Raw genomic sequence first — 27974 nt, forward strand, 5'->3', positions numbered from 1 at the left:
AAATCAGAAAATTTTTTGACAGCAGACTTACAAAATCTTTGGATCAAGGGGACTAGAAGTTACTTTGTCCCACTTTCTGTTCAGTGCTGGAATTCCCTGTGCCTCATCCTCTCCAGGAAACATCCCTTGGCGTGTCCTTTGATGAGTGACTTGACCTCCTTCTTTCACTGAGCCCAGATCCACCTCCCTGAAGTCTGTTTCATTGAATACACTTTTTATTGGATGCTTGCGGTGTGTAAAAACCTGAATATCTAGTTCTTAATACCTTAATAATACCATAATAATCTTAATAGATTAATACCTAATCTATTTTGAATGGTAATTCAAACAGGAGCCAGGCACTGTACTGCAGCCACTTTCACACCTTATCTCATGACCAGTGTCCAACATCAGCTGCATTCTTATTCTTTATTATCCTTCAGTGCAGCCCCTGGTCCTGCTACCCAGCAGGAATGATCCCAATTCCTGCTGGAATTTTACCCGTTTTTTGGATTTTCTTTGTGGCCTCAGAGGAAGAAGGCTTCTTCCTCTAAGGCCAACCTCTGCTCAAGATCTTCCTCTAATATTTGAGGGATTTTTATTTCCATACCTACTGTCTTCCCAATATTCTGCTTTACTTGTATATACATTTAGTTTTTTAAGTATAAAAATAATGTAGTGGGAGTACAGAATGTTTACAAATGAAATAAAAAGTTAAAAACCTTATAACTTCCACTTTATTATCTTTTGCATGGTTTTCACATTTGTGAAAAAGATATATAATACCTTTTTTAGTTATATAGGCCTTTATATTATAACATAATCATATTTATCATTTAAAATGCTATATTTTGTCACCCATTATTGGACCTATTATTATTATTTTCAATTTTTTGCTGTTTTAAATAATGGAGCTTGGAACATATTCATACATACATAGTTTTCCATATTTTGAATTTTTTTGGTGGGAAAAACAGCTTCCCAGGAGTATATGCAGAGGATGTGCTTTTATGACTACAACCTCTTGAGAGTTTGTGGTCGTAGCTATCATGCTGCAGAAGTGCTCTGGCACAGCTACCAACGACTGCCACATTAACAGAGCCAATGATGTATCCTACTATCTGTAACATTTGATCATGTTCACCACGTCCCCATCTTAAAATCATACTTTTTTAGCTACTGTGACACCACTGTCTCTTGGCTTTTCTTCTGGGTCTGAATCTCAGTTCTGCCTCATACTAGCTTTATGACCTTGACCAAGTCATCTACCTTTCTGAGCTTTAGTCTGTGTTGTTAAAATGGGTACAATAATGTCTGCTCACTTTATATTTTTGATTTAAATAACATACCTCAAGCCCCAAGCTGAGTGTCTGGCACATAGTAGGTGGTCATAAGCGTTTTCTTTTGCTTTATGTCTCCGACTCCTTTCTTTCTGCCTTCAATGCATAGATCTTTCCCATAAATTTCCTTAATTTTACTACCTTATCCAGATTGTCTTATGTACATGGTTAGCTCTCAGATAAGAAGGCAGTTTGGGTGTGTTTCTAATAGAATGGGCTTGCTATTAGTCTTCCCAGCAAGAGTCATGGTTTTGTAGTAAGACTTTTGGTTGTGAGATATATGTTTGAGTTACACAAAACTGAAAGCTTGGATTTTTCCCTCACAGCTTCCCTTGGAGTGTTCTTGTTGTGGATGAAGCTCACAGGTTGAAAAACCAAAGCTCCTTGCTGCATAAGACACTTTCAGAGGTAAACTCCCAGGATACTCTTAGCTTTTATATAACTCCATTTTAAAAAATATTAGTTTAGTCCTATATAGAGCCAATTCAGTTGAAATATTTTTTTTCAGTGAGATTTCTGGAGGACTCAGTGAACATACATGGTGACAGAAGTAGTACTTAATATGGCTTAACTTCTTCTTCCTCTTTTACCCAGGAGGTGATGTTTACTAAAATCTGGTTATCAAATGAATAAGACTCTACCCCAGGAAAATACATTGTATTTTTGGAAACGTTTCAACTGTCTTTTTGATCTTCTTCAAAGAGGCAGTTTCTTTAAAAATAATCTTACTGTAGTTTTTCTGTCTGCAGTAACAAACATATCTGACATTGTACCCCTCCCCCACTTACCTGTTTAAAAAATTTGACAGTTCACAGAGTCGTGAAGAGACTGATTTCACACCGTTGAATAGTCCCTCCAATCTCTCCTGTCTTTGTCATACTTTTGAGTGTGACACCCTTGATCTTATTCCATTCTCTTAATCTCTGGCATCATTCCGGCAGAGTAAATGAGAAATGTCATTGTAGCCCTAGATATGCCCTCTTTTCTGAGGAGCCAGTGGAACAGCTTGTGAGTATGAAGTGCCCTTCTCCTTGTTGACCTAGTAAAGGCTTGTTCGTTCATGAGACCCCCACGTGTGAATGTGTGGGACCATCACTGAATTTTGGTCCCTATCCTAAAATAGATCAATTAATAAATTTAGAGGTCTTTTGGAAGAAAGTCTTAGATTTTAATTCTATATTTATTGGCTAAAAATTGCAGTTTTTAGTGTTAATGCAGATATGGCCACTGTCTATTATTTGCACAGTCTCAAAGATTCCTGTCCCTTATTGGGGGCCCCTCTGCTCTGTAGTGTCCTTTACGTTCTTTTTAGGGACTCGTAACAGTATCTCTTTCCCAAGAGGTTGTCATATCCTGGCGCCTAACCTTATAAGAGACTGCTTCATAAACTACCATGCCAGTTTACTGATTTACAGTGGGAGAAGAGAAGCGGGTGTAGTAAAAGAACCCTGAGCTTGGAGTGGGGGAAGCTAAAGTCTGTTGCCGGCTCCAGAGCCTTTTCTTCTTATTCATAAGGAAACTAAGGCTCAGAGGGGCTAAGTGAGGAAATCGTTCTGCATCATCTAAGTATTCCTTTTTAGGTGAGGTTTGAATTGCAGACAACTAGTTGGTCAGAAAAAAACACTCACTTTTATAATTTTTATTTTTTTTCTTTTCCGTTTTGGTTTATTACAGGATATTGAATAGAGTTCCCTGTTTTATGCAGTAGGAACTTGTTGTTTATCGATTCTATGTATAATAGTTTGTATCTGCTCATCCCAAACTCCCAATCTATCCCTTCCCCACCCCCCCTTCCCCTTGGCAACCACAAGTCTGCTCTCTATATCTGAATACTCACATTTATTGATTGGTGGGGAGAAGGGTACTGCCTTTTCCTCCTTCCTAATGTTGTTTTGAGCTTGTTTGTAAAAGTTGGAAGCAACCTAAATGTGAATATAAGGAATTGGTTATACAATTTATGCTATACCCATACAGTACACTTACAAAGTAAGGCTGCCATGAAAAATTATGCATAAGAATATTTAATAATGTAGAAAATATTTGCAAAATATTTTATACAAAAATGTTTACAAAATATTGTACACAAACAGATTGTCTCCGGACCTTTTTTTTTTTTTTTAAATAAATGTATTTATTTATTTGTATTTGGCTGCGTTGGGTCTACGTTGCTGTGCGCGGGCTTTCTCTAGTTGCTGCGAAGGGGGGTTACTCTTTGTTGCATTGCACGGGCTTCTCATTGCGGTGGCTCCTCGTTGTGGAGCAAGGGCTCTAGGTGTGTGGGCTTCAGTAGTTATGGCACGCGGGCTCAGTAGTTGTGGCTCACGGGCTCTAGAGCACAGGCTCAGTAGTTGTGGTGCACAGGCTTAGTTGCTCCGAGGCATGTGGGATCTTCCTGGACCAGGGCTTGAGCCCATGTCCCCTGCATTGGCAGGCAGATTCTTAACCACTGCACCACCAGGGAAGCCCCATCTCTGGACTTCTTTTTTTTTTTTCCCCGAGTATAAGTTTTGATGCCAAAATGGACACTGCTTTGAATAAAAATGTTAACTCATGTGATAGTGTAAGTTGATTTTAGTGACTGACAACCTTGATTATCTTTGTTGACCTCATTATTTTGGTCACTTTAGTTCTTTGCTTGGTGAGCACATATTTTAAAAATGTGATTTGGTTATTGGAAACCTTTACTGTTGAACTACTATGAAAACACTGTCCTACAAGCAGAGCAGGCATGAATGGGCATTGATTAGACAATTTAAAAAGAAACGAAAAAAGGGAGAGTGCCCCCCCCAAAAAAAAAAAAAGATTTTGAAATCAATTTTAATTGATTGTGTCGTTTCATTTATCACCTTTTCTTATCTCAAAAGCATTGTCTCCTTTTTTTAATTTAATTTAATTTTTTTAAATTTTTGGCCGCACTGTGTGGCTTGTGGGCTCTTAGTTCCCTGACCAGGAATTGAACCTGCACCCTCGGCAGTGAAAGCACGGAGTCCTAACCACTGGACCGCCAGGGAATTCCCAAAAGCAGTGTCTTCTTATGACCCCCTCCCAAATCAAAATATAGAAACACAAGAAGAAAAGTAAAAGCTACCAAAAATCCTACTCCACTGCATATGTTAACATTTGGTGTATATGCTGCCACATCCTTTGCAGTGCTGTGTATACCCAAACATAAATATGCATATATATTATTTAAAAAATAAAAATATATTACTTTAAATATCAAAGTGTATATATGTATCTATATAGATACATACACTCATACATAATGTATTTTGATGTTTAACATATATACACAGGATATGGCTTTCTCTTTGTGCTGTATTATTTAACTCAAGTGGTCTAAGTTCTTGTTAATGTTAGTTCAGAGGTTGTCCTTTGCTTTATCTAATATCTGTTGTTACTGTTTTTCCTAACCTTTTACTTCATTAGTCTGTTATTCTTGGTGTTCTCATCTTTTGCTCAAAATTTAAAGAGTTTGTTTCCATTTTGGACTCTATATGGTCCAGAAATGTCCAGAAGTCTTGATGCCTTGCATTGGCTGCACCTGTAAAGTTTTACAAAAGGACATTCTTTTAAAAGAGATCTTTTTGCTTCTTGCTTGTAGTGGTGGGTCCTGCTGCTATTGCTTTGGGCTTCTCAAACTGCTTGGGTCTATGCTATGTGCTTGAATTCCCACATAGATAGAATAACAGTACCCATATTCAATACTCATGCAGTACTTTAGCGTTCAAAATGTGATTTTACTTACCTTATAATGGTATCTCCTTCACAGGATTATTACCCCTTCTTATAGTCTAAACTGAAGAGATATTATTTCCTACATCAAACAGTTATGTACATTTTGAACCTGAGCCTTCTGATTTCATGTCCCTTTCGTCATTTCATTAAATCATGCCTCTCTTTGTAAAGGCTGTGATGGGTAACTAAGTCTTGCTTTCCAGGGTTATGGATTTTTCACTTTATTTATTTATATATTTGAGTTTTCAGTCGTCTTCAATCTCCTGTTGACCGGAACTCCCATCCAGAACAGCCTTCGAGAGCTCTACTCTCTCCTCAGTTTTGTGGAGCCTGATCTCTTTTCCAAGGAGCAGGTGGAAGATTTCATTCAGCGTTACCAGGATATTGAGAAAGAGTCTGAGTCAGGTAAGTTCCCTTCTTACAAATCATGCCCAAGAGGTCTGGCCCAGAGACTTCCCTAGCGCATGAGGGTTATAGATAGAAAAGAAAGAGAATCGATAACCAGAGGACACCTTCCGGGGAGACACAGAGCCACACAAAGATAAGGTGATGTCAGAGCCCTCCTGCTGTTCCCAGCTCCTGCTATTCATGACTCTCTTACTCGTTTGTTACATGATTCTATAGTCGTGCTTATTTGGGTCATTTTCAGAAGAAATAATATCTGCTGATTTGCAGACCTTTTTTTTTCCAACATGTAATTTCTATAAGGACATTGTTAACTTCTCGTGCTACTCCCTGAGGCAGAAAAGTATGCGGGTGCTATAGTCTGAAACTGTCATTCAGCGTTCCACAGCACTGGTGTTTCTTTTAACACTGCACCAAAACCAAAAGTCTGGGATGGATGGTGGTGGAAGTACAGGGGAAAGCCTTCCTTGTTTGTACAGTCACCATTCGTAGTCTTCTTCCTCTTGCACCTTTGCCCCCCTGCCTCATAGCGTTGTCTGTCTATCTCTGTGATATTATCCCAGGATGATTACTCAAAACAAGTGGTAGGCATGCCAACTAGTGGGTATGTATGTACTAGGTGAGTGTGAGTTGGAAAGGCTCCTCACAGCAGAGATCCCCACACCACAGGCTGAAATTTACCTGGGGAACCTGCTCTGATTGTTCCCATGTTTAGGGTTGCTAGATAAAATATATGACACCCAGTCAAGTATTACACAGGACATACTGATATTAAAAAAAATTATTTGTTTATCAAATTCAAATTTAACTGGGCACTTGTATTTTTATTTGCCATATCTGGTAATCCTACATGCAGTGTAATTCCAATTTAGGCTAGTTTTCGAAGTTCACGACAGCTGGAGAAGGAACAGGGGCGTAGAAGTCAAAGAGCTAAGTTTGAGTGCTAGCAACATTAGAGCCAGCTATGTGACTTTGGATAAGGGGTTTAATTCCTCTGAGCTTCACTTAACTTAGTTATACAAATAGAGACAATATTACGTATTGCCCTACATTTCTGAGTTGTTATGCTGATCAAATGCAAAAGTATCCTGGAAACAGACTAGCTCTATGCAAATGAGATTATTAGTAAGAATCAGAAGGAGTTGGAAAGAAGAACCCAATGAAGGAAGAAATACTATGAAAAATTACCGTGCTGGCCTAGAACCCAGAATTGGCATGAAAATGAGAAACAAAAATAAACTGTTGTATGTTCTCTAGTGATTGATTGCCTTGGTCTTGCTTTTGTCCCACACTACTCTTGTATGTGTGTGTGTTTTTCCCTCATACAGCAAGTGAACTATACAAACTCTTGCAGCCATTTCTGCTGAGGCGAGTGAAAGCTGAGGTAGCCACAGAGCTTCCCAAGAAGACGGAAGTAGTGATATACCATGGCATGTCAGCACTGCAGAAAAAATACTACAAGGCCATTTTGATGAAAGACCTAGGTAATCAGAGGGCACTTGTCCATTTAGAAACTAAATGAGGATATGATTTGCATGCAAGGAAATATTTTATAATCACACTCACTTTGTATAGCAAGAATATGGGATGGAATTCTGTATTCTGAATAATATTCGGGTCAGCTGCAGAGTATCTTTAGTATAACTCAGACTTTATTGGTTGTTGCATTTGTGAAATTTCCTCCCCATACCCCTGCTCCTGGTTTTCCTTATTGCCTTTAGTTAAGCAAACTCTTCTAGGTGTCCCAGTAATGCCTTTCATTTTCCTATCCTGACACATATTTAACACATTGCAAAACGTTTCGGTTAAATCATATTGGGTTGGCCAAAAAGTTCGTTTGGGTTTTTCTGTAAGACGTTACCCAAATGAACATTTTGGCCAACCCAATACTATCTGGAAGGAATGGGGACTGGGAAAGGAGAGATAGGAATAGACAGATCTCTCAATTTGCACTTTTTTGTCCCTTGGCTCCAGAATAGCAGTTGAAGAAGGAAATTTAGAATTCTGCAAAAGAGTAACAAAGTACCCCCTGAGTTTGTTTTATAGTTAGGCTTCTTTCTTGAAACAAGGTGATGGTTAAGAAAACGTTATATCGATGTGCTATTAATTCTTAATGTGATTCAGTGAAATTTGGGAAGTTAATATAGGTTTGAAAGATATATTATTGAAATGAGTAAGGTTATGTATGGACACTTACAGGGTTTTTTCTGTTGTTGTCCAGTAGTCCATCTCTCTCTCTCTTTTTTAAATTTCAGACGCGTTTGAAAATGAGATGGCAAAGAAAGTTAAACTTCAGAATGTCTTGTCCCAGCTTCGAAAGTGTGTGGATCACCCATATTTATTTGATGGTGAGGCAGTGCCCTTTTTTCTCACATTACTTTTTGTTGTCATTTCTGTGGCCAACTTCACAGCAAAATTCTTCAAAAGATTTGCCTATACTTACTGTCTATTTTCCCCCATTTTCTCTTGTTAATTTTTTATGTTGATGTTATCTAATGTATTGTTCATATTCAGATTTCTTCAGTTGTCTCCTAAACATCCCTTATGACTTTGTTTTTCTTTTTTCTTTTCTTTTCTTTTTTTAAAGTAATTTTATTTTTATTTTAGATACAATGGGAAAACACAGGAGAATTTTAATCAGAGGAGTGACATTATCTGATTTACATGTTTTTATTGTTTTGAGCTACGGACACTTAAAAAAGAAACAACAGCAAAAACAAAACAAACAATCCAACCCCCAAAACAGCAGGTGCAGAAAGGATAACATATCCATCCCCCCATCCCCTCCCACCATGAAGACCTCCTCCCTTTGCTGGGAGGAGAGTGACGTGGTTATACTCAAGGGCAGAAATTGGAGAATGAGAGAATTCTCTACAAATAGGCCTTGTTAAACACAATTCTCATTCTCCTTAGCCTTTCCCACATAGTGTGGTTCCTTTTTCACAATTGCCTCTCTTTGTTCAGCACAATAGAAAAGCATTTAAATTTTGCCACTTTTCTGGGTCTTTCTTCATTTCCTTAGGAGAGCTCCCTGTGTCATGTAAAAACTTATGGGAAATAATGTGTATGCTTCTCTCCTGTGACTCTGTCTCATGTCTGTCTTTTTTTTTAATTCAAGATCTAGTCATAGATCCTGCATTGCATTTGTCATTTTTTTAAACTTAATTCACTTATATTGGTAGCCTTCGGGACAATTCTAGGCTTTTTGTGGCTGTGAGGGCTCTCTTTACTCTCCTATAATCTAGAAATGTTCCTCAGCATTTTTTTTTTGGTCTTTGATGAAATTGACAGTTTTGAAGAATCAAGGCACGTTGTTTTATGTGATGTCTCATAATCTGAATTTATCTGATCATTTTTTTTTAACATCTTTGTTGGAGTATAATTGCTTTACAATGTTCTGTTAGTTTCTGCTGTATAACAAAGTGAATCATTATCTGATCATTTCTTTATGATTGGATGCCCCTTGGTCTTGAACCCACTTGTTGAGCCTTTTATCACTACCATTCCTAGTTCACCAGTGGTCTCCGAGTGGCTCAACCAATAGTTGTCAGTTCACATTTTAATTACCCTCTCAAAATCTTGACGTAGTTGATTGCGTCTTGAGACGCCTTTATCCTTTGGCTTCTGGGACAATACTTTCTCTCGCTTTTCCACCTGCCTTATGTCTGCTCCTTCTCAGCCTCCTTTGCTGCTTCCCTTTCATCTTATGGATGTCTAAATTTCCCTCTTAAGTGCTACTTTAGTTGCATTCTATACATTTTGATATGTAGTGTTTTAATTTTCATTAAAAAAAATTTTTTTTTTTTAATTCACTCTGATTGGTAGCCTTTGGGACCATTCCAGACTTTCTGTGGCTGTGAGGGCTCTGTTATTGATAGGATCAGTGTGGAGGGTTTGCCAAGTCATCTTAAGGAAGTCCTTGCCAAGTAGCAGTATGAATTGTTTTAAAATGTCACAGAATCTTAATTAGGTGCATATCAGAGCTTTTTTTTTTTTAAGAGATGGGGCATTGGGAACATGTAGATTTTGAAGGAAGCCCTCCAGGTTATTCTACTATCCCCACCTTGAGAATGACTCATTTATACATCTGAGCCTATTTCTTGATTTGTTTTCTAGAGTGAGAGCCTGAAGATTTCAATTTTGGGTCTCTTTGGTCTTTAGCATCTCCCTGTGCCTCAGCTTCCTAAAGAGTGGGTTTCTTCCTTGGGTAAACATTTCTTAGGCATATTGGGTGTGCCAGGCTCTGTGATTGATGTTAGGCAGTGCTGAGATCATCATGTAAAAAATAATTACGAAATGCCTCAAAGAGATATGAGACTTGGGCCCTTTATCAGTTAGAAGGAGCTTGGCCTCTCTGTAGCCTCGGCTATCGGCTTTTCTGTTCAGTCTGCCCTGACTGGGGACACATTTACGGGGAGTGGGTTCTTTCTTTTCCAGGTGTGGAACCAGAGCCTTTTGAAATTGGAGATCACCTGATTGAGGCCAGTGGGAAACTTCACCTGCTGGATAAGCTGCTGGCATTCCTGTATTCCAAGTAGGTGGTAGGTTCATATTTTCTGCTCTGAGCTGGTGACTGTTAAAACCAGAATAAGGAGCAACTCACTGGTTTCTTGAGACTAATCCCAGTTCTCCTTTTTTCAACACCCTGATTCAGGTTCCATCTTCTCTGCAACTACAACCCCCCCCCCCCCCGCCCATTCCATTCCATCCCACACCATCCCCTCCATAATCATCCTTTCCTTTCCTGATTTCATACAGCACTTAGGACCCTAATCCAGTGCTTGGCAATGTGCTGCCTTAATCTGCTGTCTGGTTAATTGCTGTATATTAACCATCTCACTCCAGCTATATTGTTTAGTTCCACAAGGACAGAGATAACATCAAGCATTTCTTGTTTCATTTCCTGCTGGTACCTTGCATTGAATTGGCACATAATAACTGCTTAGTAAATATTTACTTTTGTTAACTTGTGGGGCTTGGTTTGAACCCAGGGAGAACTTGGGGACTCTTTCCTTGAGACATGAGTCGGACATCGGATGACCGAGTCACTTCTGGAGCCTCTAAAGTTTCTGCAAAGTGTTCAGTGGCCTGGTGTCCAGCCTGTATCTGATCTTCCTGATCCCCAGAGGGACAGAGGAGTCTAGAAAAATCCTAGTTTCCCAAGGATTTGAAAGTTATCCCTTAGGGACAACTGACCCAAGTAGGCCTGAACCAACCTAAAACCTCAGATTTGGCAAAACAGCATTAGGAATGTGCAAGTCAAATAACTGCATGTCTTACTATATTTTATTGGCTATGATGTATCTACTCTAAGTGTCTTAGTGTTGGAGAAGGACCCATAAGTATCTTCCCTCCAACCTTTTCCTTTCACAGGTGATGAAACAGGCCCAGAGAAGTTGTGTGGCTTGTCTGAGGCCACCACAGCTAGCAAATGACAGAGATGGGATTAGAACTGAGGTCCTCGATTTTAAGTTCAGTGCGTTTTCTACCAATCTGGGGCTAGAGCCTTGAAGGAGTTGTTTATAGTTGTTCATCTACACCCATTGCAAAATCAGATTAAATTAGTTTTCCTAATGAGAATGTTGTTTTGACAGTGCTGTGCTTCTTTGTTTACACAAACTTTTTTTTTTCTTTTTCATTAGTTATCTACTTTATACATAGTATCAATAGTGTATATATGTCAATCCCAATCTTCCAATTCATCCCACCCCTCCCTTTCCCCCCTTGGTGTCCATATGTTTGTTCTCTACGTCTGTGTCTCTATTTCTGCTTTGCCAATAAGATCATCTATACCATTTTTCTAGATCCCACATATATGTGTCAATATATGATACTTGTTTTTCTCTTTTTGACTGACTTCACTCTGTATGACAGTCAAATAATGGCTGATAGCATGGGGCTCTAAGCTTGACTTTGTTTTTTGTTTGTTTGTTTTGGTCGCACTGCGCAGCTTGTGGGGTCTTAGTTCCTCAACCAAGGATTGAACCCTGGCCCCCAGCAGTGAAAGCACAGAGTCCTAACCACTGGACCGCCAGGGAATTCCCTTGAATTTGTTCTTGACTTAATCCATTTTACCTCTTCCTTTCCTCTCTCCTCTCCCTACATAAATTTTCTCATGTATCACATGGGATATGAGATGCCACCTGCCCCTTGCTTCTCTAAAGTGATGTTTCTCAGAATTTTTAACCAATGATGCTATACATTGAGAGGATAGTAACTTTCACCCCCAAGTAGAGGATAGCTATAGATTGCCAACCACAAGCTCTTTAGGGTTATCAATTTTTGTTTTGTTTTTTGTACATTTGAATTTTGCATTTTTCTCTTCACAAATCTTTGTTATTTTGCTGTTAAAATAAAAGTGTATATTTCTTTCCATTTAGTATTTGACATCCTAGAAAGAGGTGTCTTGGTTATCCAGTCTTCCTACACCCTCTGGTGCATTGACACATGCTCCTGGGAATATCCCCACTCTAGTTTGAGAACTGCTCTAAGGATACAGCTACATGTGCAGTTATATCCTTATATAAAGCATTTTGCATTACTGAAGAAGTCTCTGTAAATGATTATGACATTTATATTTCTGCTTCAGTATTTCATTTCTTTATAAACTTGCATTCTTTGCTAAGTGTCACCTGAGCGAAACCCACCTTAAATACTATCAGAGGTGGCAGTTTTCCTTTTCTTTTTCTTGCCAGGGGCCATCGAGTTTTACTTTTCTCCCAAATGACCCAGATGTTGGATATTCTCCAAGACTACATGGATTATAGAGGTGACATCCCCTGACCACTACATTGCTCAAGACTTTTAGACTTTTAACAGTCCAGATAGGCCCCTGAAGAGTTACCTGGGGTGTGGGGCTGTTACAGAGGAAAGCAGTGTAAGAACATTATTCAGAACCAAAGGAAGATTGCTTACAGTAGGGGCATGCCTGTATATGAGAAAGGACAAATTAGCATTTGGTTTTGAGCTGACAGTGTTTAATTCCACAGAGCATACTTGGAAATGGTTAATGTTTCTCTGTTTTCTCCCTCTGTGTGAAGGCTACAGCTATGAGCGTGTGGATGGCTCTGTGAGAGGAGAAGAGAGACACCTGGCCATCAAGAACTTTGGACAGCAGCCCATCTTTATTTTTCTCCTGAGTACCAGGGCAGGTAGGCCGCATAGACACTGACAGAAGCAGGCAAATAAGGGGTGACACGGTACATTTACATCCTAACCATTAGTATGTTTTTCCTTAATTCTCTGAAAGGTGAGGTTATTACTGAGGAGTGTAAAAAAGGGGGAATTGAGGCAGATGACATAAGTTTATCAAGGTGCTGGACTTCTAGCATGGTGTTCTTTTCTATCCAACCGATCTAAGCTTTCGTCTCATCAAAGAAGTAAGGCTAAAACCTGGGGTCATTGGAAAGTAATTCTAATCTGCTTTGACTATTGACCTGGGATCATCCTGAAAGATTTCTATGATTTTCTGCAAAATTGTAGTCACATTTGATAGAGACAGCTTACCTTCCCAGCCATGAAATGAGATAGCAACCTGTCTACTAGTTGTCCTTCCTACAAGTAGCTCTGGAATAGTGTTGTAAAAGCTTAATAAAAATCTAGTATTAAAAAATGTGATTATAATGAAATTGCCAGCTTGTTAGAATTATTTATAACATTGCGTATATAAACTTGTTACAAATATTATACATGACACATTTATAGTGTTTTACCAGTTACAGAATGTTTTCATTTCTTTAAATAATATGACATCAGCTCTTGGAGATGAAATTATTCTCATGCCATGGAACAAGCAGACCTTAAGTTAGTTTTAAACTCATAGAATCTTAAGTTTCATTATTTTATTTTTTGTAGACCTAAATCTTGATGGGCTAGATGCAGGAGCTCTGAAGGGATATGTGTCCTCTATTAATAAGGAGAGATCAATATCTTTATGAGAAGAGAGTTCAGGCTCACTTAGTAAGCATTTATTAAGCGCCTAGTACTACAGGGTATAAAAAAGAAGTGTTAGATACACTCGTTGACGGCAGGGAGATTGTTCCGCCTGTGTACGTCTCACCTCTGTATTGTGAAGATCTGGTCAGATTCATTTGACCCCACTTGCTTCCAAGATCATCGACTGCACCCTGGATCTCAGCCATTTGTTCCTGTCATTAGTTGTCCCAGGGGTAGACTTAGGAGAGACCGAAAGGATCAGGGCAAACATCATCACTGTTGGGAAAACAGCCCTATTTATGCTTTACTGATTTCATCATCTTCATATTCAGAGTGCAGCATTGTTTGAAACGTCTAAAATTAGGAAGAAAGAGATCTCTGCTTTTCAGCTAATCTCCTTGGAGTACTCAGAACTAGTTGAAACACAGTGATCTTTTAGAAGCCAAAGCAGTTCTGGACATGAGTCTTTTCCAAACACTGTCCTGTTTGCTCTCGCTTTTTAGCTGTAGATTTGCATCATTATCATTTTATTCAGCAGTTTCCCTCCAACTTTCAGATATTTCTGATTGAGTCATATTGCCACCAGGTGGCAGTGATAGCTCATGAATATGTCCCAAAGAAGTCTGGCTACAACTTATTTATAAAATATCACCCCTTCATGAAGAAGAGTTGAACTTAGATGACATTAACCCAAGAAGAAGAAGAAAATTTTTAGGGAGCACACTTTAATGAAAGAAGTGCCTGGGAGGTATTATGGAATAGTGGGTAAAAAGCATAGGCTCTGGAGCCAGACCATGTGGCACTGAATCTGGTACTTTCTCTTTCCAGCTGTGCAACTTCCAATAAATCCCTTAACCTCTCTGTGCTTCCATTTCAACATCTATAAAATGAGCATAATAACAGTAACTGCTCATAGGATTGTTGCGAGGATTAAAGGAGTTAATATATGTAAAGTGCTTATTAAAACAGTGCCTGGCAAGGAGTAAAGCACAGCACCAGGGTAGCCATCATTATTACTAAGTATAATTTAGCATCTCTCAGCAATCAGTCTTTATTATCTCTTTATTCCAACTTTAATTTTATATGAAGGCTTTAATTAGAATATTCCTGCCTGGCTTGTCTGGAGATCCAGCTTAGAGACAGTAGCCTGTCTCAAAAGTTAGTCCTTAATTTTGGCTCTTGGAACAAGCCGTTTCAGGCTTGCTTGTTTCAGCAACGAGCTGCAACGACCCTGCAAAGAGGGAGTCGGTTTTGTACTTGTTTCCACGTTAATCAAAGAGAAGGCTGTAATTTGCCTTCATGGTTCTCTTAATTAATTCCTGTAGTCCAAGGAGCCTCCCCAGCCCTTTTCTTACAGTGCTGAAGAAAGACCAGAAAGTTGTCCCAGGGAGTGTTCTTGCCCTTCGGTTGGTTTTGTTACCTTGCCTTTGATTAATGTGGAAACACATACAGAAGAGACTTACTGAAGTTTTCTCCAGTCAGAGGGAGGTAGCTTCCCCGCTCCTCTTGGGAGTGTAATAAATGGCATCCCCTCTTCTCATTACCTTGTATCGGGGGTCTTACTGCTTAGTTGTACCTTGCAGTGGATGTTAAGAGCTCTTCTCTTAATGTTGCCCACAGCAGACCTCACTCATATTTAAAACTGGTTCTGAAAGAGCATGTGGCCTTTTCTATAGACGATTCTAAACAAATTGCAGTGAAGATTTTTAAACAGAAGAGATTTAAGATGGCTTCAGGGCATGAACTTCAGTACCCACTTTTGCTCCTTACCCCTGCTGCCCTCGTTCTGTTACTTTCAGTCGTTAAACTTTCCCAAGTCAGGCGATAGGAGCCCAGGTAGGACTTTTAACCACTGCAAGGCTCTGTCTGGAGTTGGGGATGGGAGTGCCAGTTTGAAGGATGAAGCCAATTGTTTTGGCTGCTTTCGATTTATCAATCTGGCCACTGTAGCCTTGCGTCTTTATTGTCTGGTCCCTAGCCCATGTGCTGCTGATAACATTCTTTTTTGCATTGTTTTCAGGTGGAGTTGGCATGAACTTAACGGCGGCAGATACCGTTATTTTTGTTGACAGTGATTTCAATCCTCAGAATGACTTGCAAGCAGCTGCCAGGGCTCACCGAATTGGCCAGAACAAGTGAGAGATTTAAGCATAGCACGGCTCCACTTCCTTGGCTCCTGAGCAGTTCTGGGTTGGGGAGGAGGGTGAAGAGTGTGGGCCAGTGACAGTCCTAGACTGGAGGGCGAGAGACCGCTAGGCTTTAGCCCAGCTCTGTTGCTCACTCACGAGTAGTACTGGGATGGGCATGTTATTATTCCAGACTTGCTTTGTTAAAAAGAGCAAAGTCTAATTGTGAAAGGACTGGAAGGAAGCTTTAGAAGTTATTTATCTCATCCTTCCTGAGTTAAGGTCTAATTCAGTTAAAAAATGAAGTTATGGCTTTATGGAGCTAAGCTAAAAAGATAAGTCTTACCCTTTGGCCTGAGGATGATTTAGATCTCCCAGAAGTTTTCCTCCACCACAGATAAGGAACCCCAGTTATGGCCATCTCATTATCCCTCCCTTGACTTTTTTGGAAAGGTTCAGTGACAATTAGAGGCCGGATCTGCCTAACAAATGCTCAGGTTCACATACAACCACTTCCCTTTAGTTGTACCCTGAACATGGCATTTTGGGTTTGTTTTCTTTTAGGTGTATTGACCTTGCATGCTTGTGCCCTTCTTTGCAGACCCTTCTATGTCAGCGCGTTGCTTTCCTTTGACTTCTGTACAGGTCCGTTAAAGTCATTCGGCTGGTTGGCCGAGACACTGTGGAAGAAATAGTCTGTAGGAAAGCAGCCTCCAAGCTGCAGCTCACCAGCACGATCACAGAAGGGGGCCATTTTACTCTGGGAGCCCAGAAACCTGCTGCGGATGCTGACCTCCAGGTAAAACATATTCTTCACTTTAGAATATGTCCTGGTTTTAGCCAGTGCTCCTGTGGATGAGAAAGTAAATGCATTAACCACCCACTCTCCCCAACCACACATTTGTTCTCTGGCCAAATTCCTACCGGCCATCGTATCTACTGCGTGCAAGCTGCTGTGGGAGCTAAAATGAATCTGATATGTAAAGGCAGAAAAATACAGAATGAGGATGGGCTTTGGATCCCTCTGCTGGGATTCAAATCCAAGCCTTGCCACTTACTGGCTGAGTGGCTTTGAGCAGATCTCTTAACCTTTGTTTTTCTAAAAGTGAGGATACCACAAGTTACCTCAGGAGGCCTTAGGAGAATTAGATAAAATAAACAACTCAGCATAATAAATAATGATTAATCTCATACCTCCATCTTAACCCCAGACCCTTTGATCAGCGTTCTACATCACCTTCTTCATACTCAGAGGAAGGTGGACAAGATCAGGAATTCAAAATTATGCCATAGGAAAAATAGACAAAAGAACTAGAGTTAATTGCTTGAAGAAGGGGACGCAGGATAGGAAGCAGGTGCTGGCTTGGAAGACTTTAGAGAAAGCTGTCTTCTGGAAGAGGGCTTAGAGATATTCCGTAGCAGCCCTTGGGTTAAAATTAGAACCCATATTACGATATATCCCAGGTTCTCCCATTTTGACCCAGGGATGAAGGGCTGGAAGCGGAGAGACCAACTCCTAGGATACTGGAAAGATCCAGGCGTGAAGTGAGTAATAGACCTCTGACAGGGCAGTAGCAGTGGGAGGGTCTGGAGTGAGCAACATTACAAAAGAAGAAATGACAGGAGTCGGCTGCTCAGAGGTGGGAAGCTAGGGAGACGGAAAATTCAAAGATGTCTGTAAGCCTGGATGATGAGGAGGATAGAAATTAGGAAAATAGAAGGTAGGCAGAGTTTTAGGAAGGGAAGATAATTTATGCTTTAGTCAACAGAGTTTGCAGTAAAAAATAAAATATAAACAAAACTATTATTAGAGGAAAACTCAGAGACAAAAATTTCATTTGCAAAAGTTTGTAAGAGAGTAGGCTTTAAAGGGACTAGTTTATCAAACAGAAAATATCAATACAACAAGTATTTAAAGGAAAAAAAAGTTAAACACTATTATAAGCAGAATTACCCAGTTTACAGTTAGTCTGTAAACATTAATGTTAAAAAATGTTAAAAAAACATTTTCTCACATGGCTATCATATCCACAAAGACCAGTGCATATCTTTACACATCAGCTTTGCAAAAGACAGGGCTCACATTGGTTTTGTTAGTGAGTCAGTAACTTACAGGAAAGGCTCAAGGTTTCTTTTATTTTAGGTCTAGAACTAGAAAGTATCCCTGGGTTTTATGCATTTACTTGTTTGATTTTTGTTTATCTCAAGGTGCAAAGTGTGTTTTTTTTCTTTCTCTGTTCTTCCTTTGGTTCCCAATTGATGTGTGCACGCTTATCCATGCTGGTGGCAGGGCCGGCTGTACGTATTTTTTTCACATTATCCAAAAGGCAATTACAAATGTAAGATGAAAGCTTGAGAGAGAGGTAGGGGCAGACTGCAGAGACTCTTAAATATAGTTCTCCACGCACGAGTTCTCCCATAGAACCTTGAGAGTGACAAGTTCAGCATTGGGTCTGGTGGTGGGAATAGATGGCGGAGCCTTGGAGTGCCCACATTCTGGGTGTGGGAGGAGGAGGGGTTGTCAGTGAGAAGTTTGAACTCTCTCCCAGTGCGGGAGGGGCTCAGGGGATTCAGTTGGGGTGTCCCTGTGATGTGGGCTGCTGGACATGTCCATGTGATTGAGTAGACATGCCTCTGTGCCGTGGGCCAAATACTAGTGGGAACATAGACCCCTGGCTGTTTGAGGGGGGCTCTCTCAGAATCTTGCCCAGCTCGTGGTTATCGGAAGGTTACGTTCTGGTTTAATGTCTGATTTCTCTCTTCCCTACCAAGACTCTGCAAGTTATCTCTTTGGTTGCCAAAAGCAAAGGTAACAACCCAATGCCCTTGTCTCAGAAGAAAGCAGGGTTTGTTTGTAAAATAAAAAGAATCCAATAGTAAAAGATGTAACTGTTGTTTAGTAAATTTAAGAAGTATAGGATCCTGAAGTCCTCAAGGAAGGAAGAAGGTTTGTTATCCTGCAGGAGGAACATAATAGAAACAGAGAGAGGCAGATGCAGATGTAGTGAACATTTATTGAACGCTTACTGTGTGCTAAGTATCATATGAAGTGCTTCTTTCCGATTGTTTCCGTGAATATGAATAACAAGAGAATGAGGTAGGCACTCTCTTTATTCCTATTTTAAATAATTTGCCCTAGGACATTCATTTATTAGGACGCCAATCCAAGTACTCTCTAACTTCCAAGCACATGCCCTTGCCGTTAATTACTGTAATATATTGCTTCTCTAAAGACACATGTAGTCCCTTGGTGACTGAGACACATCACCAGTGAAAGCATAAATATAAGGTAGACTGAAGGGAGTGTCCTAGGACAGACCAGTCTTTTTCATAAATAGTTGGCTTTCTTCTTTTTTTGGTGCCAGTCGCCTTGTTATATATATCCAGGTTAAAGATCAGTGTATCCAGGTTTGTTTGATGCTTAGGTGAGCTGTCTAAATTTTTTTGAAGCTGATACAGAATACATTAAGATTTCCAAGTTACTCACAAAATACACCATCTGGAGATAACTGACCCAGTCTAAAGAGACAGGATGCAAATAAGCCAAGATGTGAATGCAGCTTGGTTCAGAGTCTCAGAGTTATCACTTAGGGAAGTACAGAGTTGGAAGTAGGAAGCTAAAGCCAGGAAAGATGATCTGAACTTTTTAGGTGGTTCCTACAGCCCTAGGGATAGGCTGAGGGTACGTTAGAGAGAAGGAAAGAGAAGCAGGGTAGTGCAACGCTAGAGGAATGTCCAGCAACATTAGAATTGAGAAAGGGCTTTCAGGTCTAGTGGGTGGGAGTTGTTACTGGTCTTTGTGAAGGCGGTTTCCATAGAGCACTGTGGCAGGAACAAAATTGCCAAAGGAAGGAAGTCACTTAAGAAGGACCCCGTGTAGCCTTCTCATTCCAAGAAGTTTGGCAGTGGAAGGGATGGGAGAGTAGCTAACAGGGTCTGTGACTTCTCATGTGGCTGCTGGGATTGCCTGTGTAAAAGACTCCATGAGAAGTGCTAAGATAATGCAGGAAATGGCTGTTATTCAAAAAAAAAAAAAAATTGGAGGCTCAGATTTTTTGTTTATTGAGAATTGTCAAAGTCAGCATCTCTGACTATCATTTATCACTCTCTGCTTACCCATCATCCAACTACAGCACAGCCCCATTGGTGTCATCTGTCATGGGGAGAGAAGGAAGGCTGACCATCAGGGAAGGCATGCGCCTGGTGTCGTTAAGCCACTTTGCAAATCACTGATATCCAATGTTTGTTTTCATGAGGGCCAACTGGACTTTTTGTTTTCTTCATTCAAGTTGAGTGAGATACTCAAATTCGGTTTGGATAAACTGCTGTCCTCTGAGGGGAGCACCATGGATGAAATAGACCTGGAGTCTATCCTGGGAGAAACAAAAGATGGCCAGTGGATCTCTGGTGCCCTGCCGACAGCAGAAGAAAGAAGCAGAGAACAAGAGGAAGGAAGTAAGTGGGGGGTGAGAGCAGAGCCAATGGCACGGCGCCCCCAGGCTAGAACATGAGTGAGATGGGTCCCCAGGGAAAGTCCTGGATACTGCTTCTGGGACATCCTTTTCCTGCCCAGCCCTATTCTCATCCTGGGCACACTGTTTAAGACTTAACATGGTTCAAGAACTCTTCCTAGGCTGATTGGAAATTGTCTGGCTGTTCCCTTGTATCTGAACTTTGAACCAAATTGATGATACTAATGCTTATGGTAGTATCAATCTCAAGGATTTTAATTTGTGTTTTTTCCTCCCTTGATTGCAAGCATCTTCTCCTTTGTTTATTAGTAAATCCTTCTGTCCTTAGTATGGTGCTGCACATAGTGATCCCTTTTCTGAATAGTAGAATGAGTTATTTTTTAAGTTATAGTTAACACCAGTTGAGCATTAAGTGTGAACTTACGTGCCTTATACCTATTTTTTCATTTCACTGCTCTGTGAAGTGAGGTACCGTTAACTTTAACTTTTCTAGTGAAGCAATATATATGATCATGAGATGATCTTGTCTTTTTTTTTCTGATTTGGGTCAACATTTGTCTTTTGTCCATTTCTATTTCTATAGTATTTTAATTTCTGATTTGAAATTTTTTTTTTCCACATAGTAGCTTTGTAAGGATGTTCCCTGTTGTCTTAGGGTTATTTTGAAATGACTTTATTTTCCCGTACCAGTGGCAACAGAGATTCAGTGTGGACTGGGGTGAGAGGTCTGATAGTCTTCCTAGGCTTCTTAATTCAAGAGTACCTTATTCCATTCATACAGAGAAGGGCAGTTTCTTTACCCAACACTGCTTCCTTTTATTGGGTGGAGAGTGGGCTCGCATGACTTCTGGTTTTGTGATTCTCTTTTGTTTCTGTAGGACCCTGAAGTTCCATCACTTGCTTCCTTCTTTCCCTTTGCCACCGAACTGTCAAAGCACGTCTTCCCCTTTTAAGTTATCTCTTTGCCCCAGAAGCAGTGCCTTCCCAAATTGTAAGCTGCAACTACTTTCTAGTTCCTTCCTTTCAATTCCTTAGTAGCCGCTGCTCTGATCTGCCGGGTCTCAGACCTTTCCTCATTATTTTCCCATTTGGGGTGTGTCCTCGTGTGGGATAAATTTGATCTGTGTCTGACGTTGCTAGAACCCTGCTGCCTCTTTTCTAGGCGGTCTCTGCCTGACTCTCTACTCTAGTGTGGGCTTGGGAGCCGACTCAGCTGGTTTGAGATGTTCATTTCTCTACCTACCTGCGAATTGAAGTTTGTAGTACTCTCTGCCTCCTAGTTTTGTAGTAGGCGTGGGTTCAGGGTGGTTTTGTTATCCCTGTTGTTCTGTATGGTTTTTATAGGATGTTTGGGGAGATTGGAATGTCAGCAGCTGGCGTGATTCTACAAGACACTGCTCTTTGACTTTCCTCGTAGTTTAGCTTTTAAATTTTTTAATATTAGCATCCCATTTTTATGCTTCAAGAACTCTTTCTTATTCTCTGCTTGTTGTTGTTTTAAATCTGTCTTGTTCTCATTCCAGGGATATAACATCCTCTCTGAGGACATTTATTGTAGCTTTTAAAAAGTATTCCAGGGAGAATATTAATTGTAGCTTTTAACAAAGTATTCCTCCACTTCCTGTGTTGTCTCTCTTTTCTCCGATTGCTTCTCCTTCTTTTTAAAAAGTTTGTCTTGTCCTTGTTGGCAGTTTTCCTGAAATACCTGGTGCGCTCTGGCTGTCTGTTCACGTGTGCTGGTGAAATGCCAAAGCTGATGGTCAGCTCTGGCCTGAGCAGGTATATGGGCTCCTGGGGCTTATTCCAGCATCACTGGTTGGTGAGCTGGCTTTCACATTGAAAGAGACCTTCCCAGATGTCTGTATTTGAAGTCTTTTCTCTGGGCAACTCCATTTCTCCAGAGACGAATCCTTTAATATCTTTCTTGGAAGAGGTGGGTAAGGGACGGAATAACCTGTTTTGCTCAGATTGAGGAGACAACGTGAGTAAAGGGGTTCAGGGCACTCCTGTATTTGGTGTGCAGATTTTCTCTCAGTTCCCCCACCCCGCAGTTCCTCATCCATGGTAAGTTCTAAGCTTTTGGGGGATTGAAAAGGCCTGTGTGCTTATAATCACCCCTTGCCTAGGCACCTGTGTTTTGCTTCCACTGTTCTTTTCACTCTGTTATCATCCCTCTAGCCACTTCTGTTTTCTAAAGAGTTATTGACCTTTTCATCCACTGTCGTCTCATATATCTTTTTAAAATCCCTTTACTGCCATGTAGTTATTTTAGGTGGGAGAAGAAATAGATGTATGTGGTCCTATTTTTAAGTTGCATTTTGATTACATTAAGTACTGAAGCTTGCACCCATTTCTGCACTCATCTAGATTAATTTCAGCCTATTTTCCTAACGTTTAGTAGAACAAATAAAATTTCACTGTTTTCCAGAAAGATAATTACAATTTTTTTTGGCAGTTGGACTGAGAAATATATATTTTTTCAGGCAGTCCAGCTGCCAGAAAAGATTTCCCAGTTGTATTAAAATTTGGAATTTTGTCTTTGATCAATGAGTATAGAGTTCACTCTGTGGTAGATGGTTCCATTGGCAGGCTGTAGATAAGTGTCTAAGCCTGTGGTCTCCAAACTTCTCTGGGCTGCAGACTGAAGACAGACAGCATGGTTAAAAGAATACAAATAAATATGAAAGACTAGTGATTACAGCATCCCCTGTCAAAATTAAATAGAAAACAGGGTGGCTTTATCTTGAATGCCAGGCTTTTCTTTTTTTTTAAATCAGGTTCGTAAGTTGAGAATTGCATGAAGATACATATGTTGATATTTTACACTTCTCGGCTCTTTATTTTTTTTTTCCACTTGTTGATAGAGCACCTCATTGAAAGCCCCCTGCTGATTTAATTAGCAAATGCCAATTAGAATTACAGCTGGTTGGATTTGGGTAGAAGTGTGAAGCAATTGATCTCTTGAGAATGAAAATGTTTTGCTTTCCTACTCTCTGGGGAAAGCATACTTACAGCTGATTTTATAATGCTGTGAAAATACATTTTTGGTAACATGTGCTATTAAATATGTTTCACTTTAGAATCATTGTCTCACCTCTCTCTGGTTGCTAGTCTTGGCTTGTTATGATTTCTCTTTATCATGTGATTCATGATCTTGGCACATCACCCAACCTCTTTGAGCCTTTGTGTCCTCATCTGTAAAACGGTGCTATTAGTATCTGCTTTACTCTTTTACACAGTTGCAAAACACATAGCATAAAATGCTATTCAAGTTTACACTGTCACCATTATTGTTGTTACTGTAATTGTTATTTGCTGGCCTGTTACCTTTCCATCCTTCTATAGAGAACAGTAATGTACTGAAAAGAGCACACTGGCCTTAGAGTCAGAAAATCCTGCCTTCTTCACTTATGAGCAATGAGAACTGGGGAGTCTCGTGATCACTGTCTGAGCCTCAGTTTTCCCTTTCTTAAGTGGGGTTAGTTATATCAGAACTGTGGTGAGGCTCATGAAGATGCTTCATGAGATCTACAAAGAATATTGTAAATCTAAGGGATAGTTTTTGTGCTTCTTTATTCCCTCCTAGATTTTCTACTTGTTCCTTTTAATATTACAGCAAAGGGGGGAAAAAGTTGAGTGTTAAAGGTGTGTTTGGAATTTAAAAAATATGCTTTTGGTTACCTTTATTAGATAATCTTTTTTTTTTTTTTTTTTTAATAGTTGAAACAGAAGGAAGGGTCCATGCAAATGCTCCAGTTTTTTTTTTTAAATTTTATTTATTTATTTATTTTTGGCTGTGTTGGGTCTTCGTTTCTGTGGGAGGGCTTTCTCCAGTTGTGGCAAGCGGGGGCCACTCCTCATTGCGGTGCGCGGGCCTGGCACTATCGTGGCCTCTCTTGCTGTGGAGCACAGGCTCCAGACGCGCAGGCTCAGTAATTGTGGCTCACGGGCCCAGTCGCTCCGCGGCATGTGGGATCCTCCCAGACCAGGGCTCGAACCCGTGTCACCTGCATTGGCAGGCAGACTCTCAACCACTGCGCCACCAGGGAAGCCCTAGATAATCTTAATGTCAGTGAGATTTATGCTGGGGAGTAGTGTGGAATGAACGAGTGATGAGTGTTCCAGAACTCAGCAGGGTGGAGGCATCCAGCAGAGACTCACAGACCATCTAGAGATGGACCAAAAGGGCTTTAGCTGTGCTCTCTCCTTTGAAAAGTAAATACACTAGATCCCCATGTGGATCCCAGACCCATCAGCATTAGTGAGATCAGAAATCCAGTACCTTCATCACAAGCTAGTCTTAGCCCGTTTAGAATACAGGCTGCTCTTTTGTTCGCCCTGGTTATTGCTTTGACTAGAATCAATCTATTTTTCTTTAGTATCTAACATTTCTCTCTGTGTTTTATGTTTTTAGAAAACCACATGTACTTATTTGAAGGTAAAGATTATTCTAAGGAGCCTAGTAAAGAAGACAGAAAATCATTTGAGCAACTGGTGAATCTTGAGAAAACCCTTTTGCAGAAGACTAGTCAAGAGGGCCGGTTACTCCGAAATAAAGGCAGTGTAAGAACTATTAATTTATGTAAGGATAAGTTCTTTCAAACGTTCATCCTAAGAGAAAAAAAATGATGCTGGGAGTGATTGGTTAAGAAATAAGTGTGTAAGTGTTTGTTGAAATACAAGTATCATTGACTGTACCCTAGTATAAAAGCTGTGTAAGAGGTTGGCATAAAAATAATAGCAAGGAGGGTATATTTTACCATTTAATGCAGGTGTTAGCAGCCTTGTCTATCTAAGCCACCCCTGAAGGGATCACTGTATTACACCAAAATACCATACCCTGCTGCTGACAATCATGACCCTATGTCATTAAGAGAGGATGGCAATCATAAATGATGTATGTAATGTCCACAGTATTTGGCACTTAATCTGTGCTCATTAAATGCTAGTTATCGTTAAGATAATCATGATGTTGAAATACTCTGTTTAAGACAGAATGATGTAATACACTGAGGAAGATTTCCATTAAAAATGGTTAAACCTAAAATAGCATCCTGCAGGGTATGCCTTCAAGTTTTTAAAAAGTTATTTTCTGAAGTACCTTATTCCTAATGAAATCAATCAAAATGATGTATTGCTGTACTAACCATGGCAGTGCTTTGGTTGAGTTTAGAGCACAGTATCTTGGTTACCATGCCTACAAGATGTATTAATTGAAGTGTCTTGCTACCACTTCCCACCACCCAAGGTGGCGTGGAGAGGCAGTGTCTTGTGAAATATTAAGCACGTTGCCTCTGTTCAGAGTGTGTTTTAGGGATGAATGAAACTCGTGAAGGAACAGGTAGCCCCCAACTTTCCTGGTTATGGAGCTTGTTCTTCCTACAGGTTCTCATCCCCGGCCTTGTGGAGGGGTCTACCAAAAGGAAGCGGATTCTGAGCCCAGAAGAGCTGGAGGACAGGAGGAAGAAAAGACAAGAAGCAGCAGCCAAGAGAAAGAAACTATTAGAGGAGAAGAAGAGGAAAAAGGAAGAAGCAGAACATAAGAAAAAGTATGTATGTGTTATTCGATTGTATTATTAATAAAGCTGAGGGTCCCAGTTGGTAAAGGAATCACTATTGCATAGTGAGTCCACAGTTGAACATCACTTTACAATTGCAGAAAATGTCTGTAAAGCTGGTAGTTCCTACTGGTAATAGAATACATTTTTAAAGATTAAACTTTAACCTTAACAGTTAGTCTACTTAAGAGAACAGCCCTGAGTGCCTAAGGCAGAGAAGATGCATTCAGTTGAAGCTAGAAAATTTTAGGATTTTATTTCAGCTGCCTAACGAGAGTAGTTTACTTGAACATTCCCTTTTAGTCACATGTTCTTAAAAACAGTGACATCCGGTGGCTGCTCATTTTTGAAGTGTAGTCAGGAGGCAGTTAGGCTAATCAGGAAGGCTTCTTGTTTATTTACAAATAGGCAGAAAACAGGGTGAGTTTTTCTAATTGCATCTCCACTTGCCACTTACTGTTTGTGAATAGCAGTACAAGATGTGCTCCAAGGGAAATTGTGATAAGCCCAGTTAATTTCCTTTCCTCTCTGGCCTGTTGAAGGATGGCCTGGTGGCAGTCCAACGATTACCAGTCCTTCTGCCTGCCTTCCGAGGAGAGCGAACCAGAGGACCTGGAGTCCTGGGAAGATGAGCGCTCTGCCCAACTGGATTATGAGGACCCAGACTCGACCTCCATCAAGTATGTAAGCGGTGATGTCACCCACCCACAGGCTGGGGCGGAGGATGCTGTCATCGTGCACTGCGTAGGTAGGTAGAAGTGGTGGGGCCTGAGTCTTTATGGTACCAAGGTCTGGGGAAGATGAGGCAGAACCCTGATTTAGGGGTGATTAATGGCCCCAGTGTAGTCTTGTGTGGTCAAAAAGAGTGAATTTTAGAACCAGGAGACTGGGATTTGACTCTTGTCCCTCTTGTTTATCTGGTTGAGCAGCCCAGCCTCTCTGGGCCTCAACCTCCTTATCTGTATAATGGTATAAGATCTGCCCTGTTCTCTGCACAAGGTTTTTAAGAGAGTACAAGGAGGTAACATCTATAAGACAAAGGAATCCTTTCAAAACTCCAAGCATGTTCTTCCCTCATGACCTCTGCACTTTTTACTTCCTCTGTCTGGAGCCCTGTTTCCCCACTTCGCCACATCAAGCATTGTTCAAATGTCTGCATCTCAGAGAGGTCTCTCTTGATTGCCCAGACCCCATCCTCACCCCTCTATTCTTCTCTATCCACTTTTTTACCTTATTTTACTTGATGATACATCACCATCTGACGTATTGCCTATGTATTTGCTTATTTGTTTCACTGAACTAGAAAATAGCTTCATGGGAGTAGGGATTTTTTTTTTTTTGTTCTCTGCTGTAACCCTAGTGCCTAAAACAGTTCTTGATATGTAATACTAACAAATATTTATAGTATGATTGAAAGAATGAATGACTGTAAATAACAGGTACTAACTAGCTGTGTTAGTACCAGCTTGAATAAATCATTTAACCTTTCCACTTTCTTACCTGTAAAATGGGAGTTGTGTGCTGTTGTATTACGTCTGCTCTGCATCTTTCCTCAGCCATCTCCCAGGAATTACAGAAGTACTGCAGAGATTCTGCTCTTTCAGAACACTAATTTTTTTGATGCTTTTCTGCTGTGATGGCCAAGAATATTCCAGAAAACCTAAACATATTTGAGAAGTCCAGTGTATAATATGTGCAGGAGATTAGTTTCTTCTGCTCTTTGAAAAATCATTCTTCTACAGGTCTCTTTGGTGTACCTTTGTTTTTTTAAATTGTGGACTGGATTTTGCCTCCTATAGAAGAAAATTTTCTCTTTCTTCTATCAGATGACTCTGGCCGCTGGGGCAGAGGTGGTTTATTCACAGCTCTGGAAAAAAGATCTGCTGAGCCAAGAAAAATATATGAGCTGGCTGGGAAAATGAAAGGTAAGAAGCAAAGCAGAGAGAAGGGTTAGGGATGGGAGAAGAGGGGAGAGGACACTCAGGACAAGTATTAGGTGCGTTAAAAAGCACTAGATGAAGAGTCGGAAGAGCTGGTTGGAGTCCGAATTCTGTCATCAGTTAGCTAGTTGATATGTGACTTTGAGGCAATCCCTTCCCCTCCCTGTGTCTGTTTCCTCATTTGTAATTTGTGAATAATACTTACGCCACCCACCGCATGGGACTATAATGAGGATAATGAATGAATGTGTAAGTACTTTGATAAATGTCAATCCCTGCATGCATGTTAAAGTGTTGGCTTGAAGATCATTTCATTGTTTACCCAATTCACTCCATCGTCTTGAGGGAATATCTCCTGAAAATGTCAGACTCCTGTGGGAGAGAACTGAGACATACCATTGAAGTGCTAACAAGACCTGGGTGCTGAAGGGAAGGAGGTTGTATTATGAAGTAACACTCCCTGGAGGTAGAAGTATAGAGT

At 40.3% G+C, this 27974-nt stretch overlaps 1 protein-coding gene across 2 annotated transcripts in view; it reads left to right on the forward strand.

Annotated features, from left to right (window-relative positions):
* CHD1L (chromodomain helicase DNA binding protein 1 like) overlaps positions 1-27974 on the forward strand; it is a 52413-nt gene that overhangs the window by 15129 nt on the left and 9310 nt on the right. Inside the window, exons 1-15 of one of the 2 annotated variants that reach the window (XM_036863874.1) lie at positions 158-231; positions 1646-1727; positions 5300-5462; positions 6791-6946; positions 7718-7810; positions 9900-9996; positions 12158-12231; positions 12503-12613; positions 15418-15532; positions 16169-16322; positions 19813-19978; positions 24410-24558; positions 25381-25544; positions 26096-26301; positions 27380-27478. In XM_036863874.1, coding sequence (XP_036719769.1) covers positions 6895-6946; positions 7718-7810; positions 9900-9996; positions 12158-12231; positions 12503-12613; positions 15418-15532; positions 16169-16322; positions 19813-19978; positions 24410-24558; positions 25381-25544; positions 26096-26301; positions 27380-27478 — 1480 coding nt within the window. In that variant the 5' untranslated portion in view covers positions 158-231; positions 1646-1727; positions 5300-5462; positions 6791-6894. Of the gene's footprint in view, positions 1-157; positions 232-1645; positions 1728-5299; positions 5463-6790; positions 6947-7717; positions 7811-9899; positions 9997-12157; positions 12232-12502; positions 12614-15417; positions 15533-16168; positions 16323-19812; positions 19979-24409; positions 24559-25380; positions 25545-26095; positions 26302-27379; positions 27479-27974 lie in introns of those variants that run through there. The other variant, XM_036863867.1, reaches the window with a different exon arrangement.

The sequence above is a fragment of the Balaenoptera musculus genome, chromosome 1, assembly GCF_009873245.2.
Source record: "Balaenoptera musculus isolate JJ_BM4_2016_0621 chromosome 1, mBalMus1.pri.v3, whole genome shotgun sequence".
Classification (NCBI taxonomy): domain Eukaryota; kingdom Metazoa; phylum Chordata; class Mammalia; order Artiodactyla; family Balaenopteridae; genus Balaenoptera; species Balaenoptera musculus.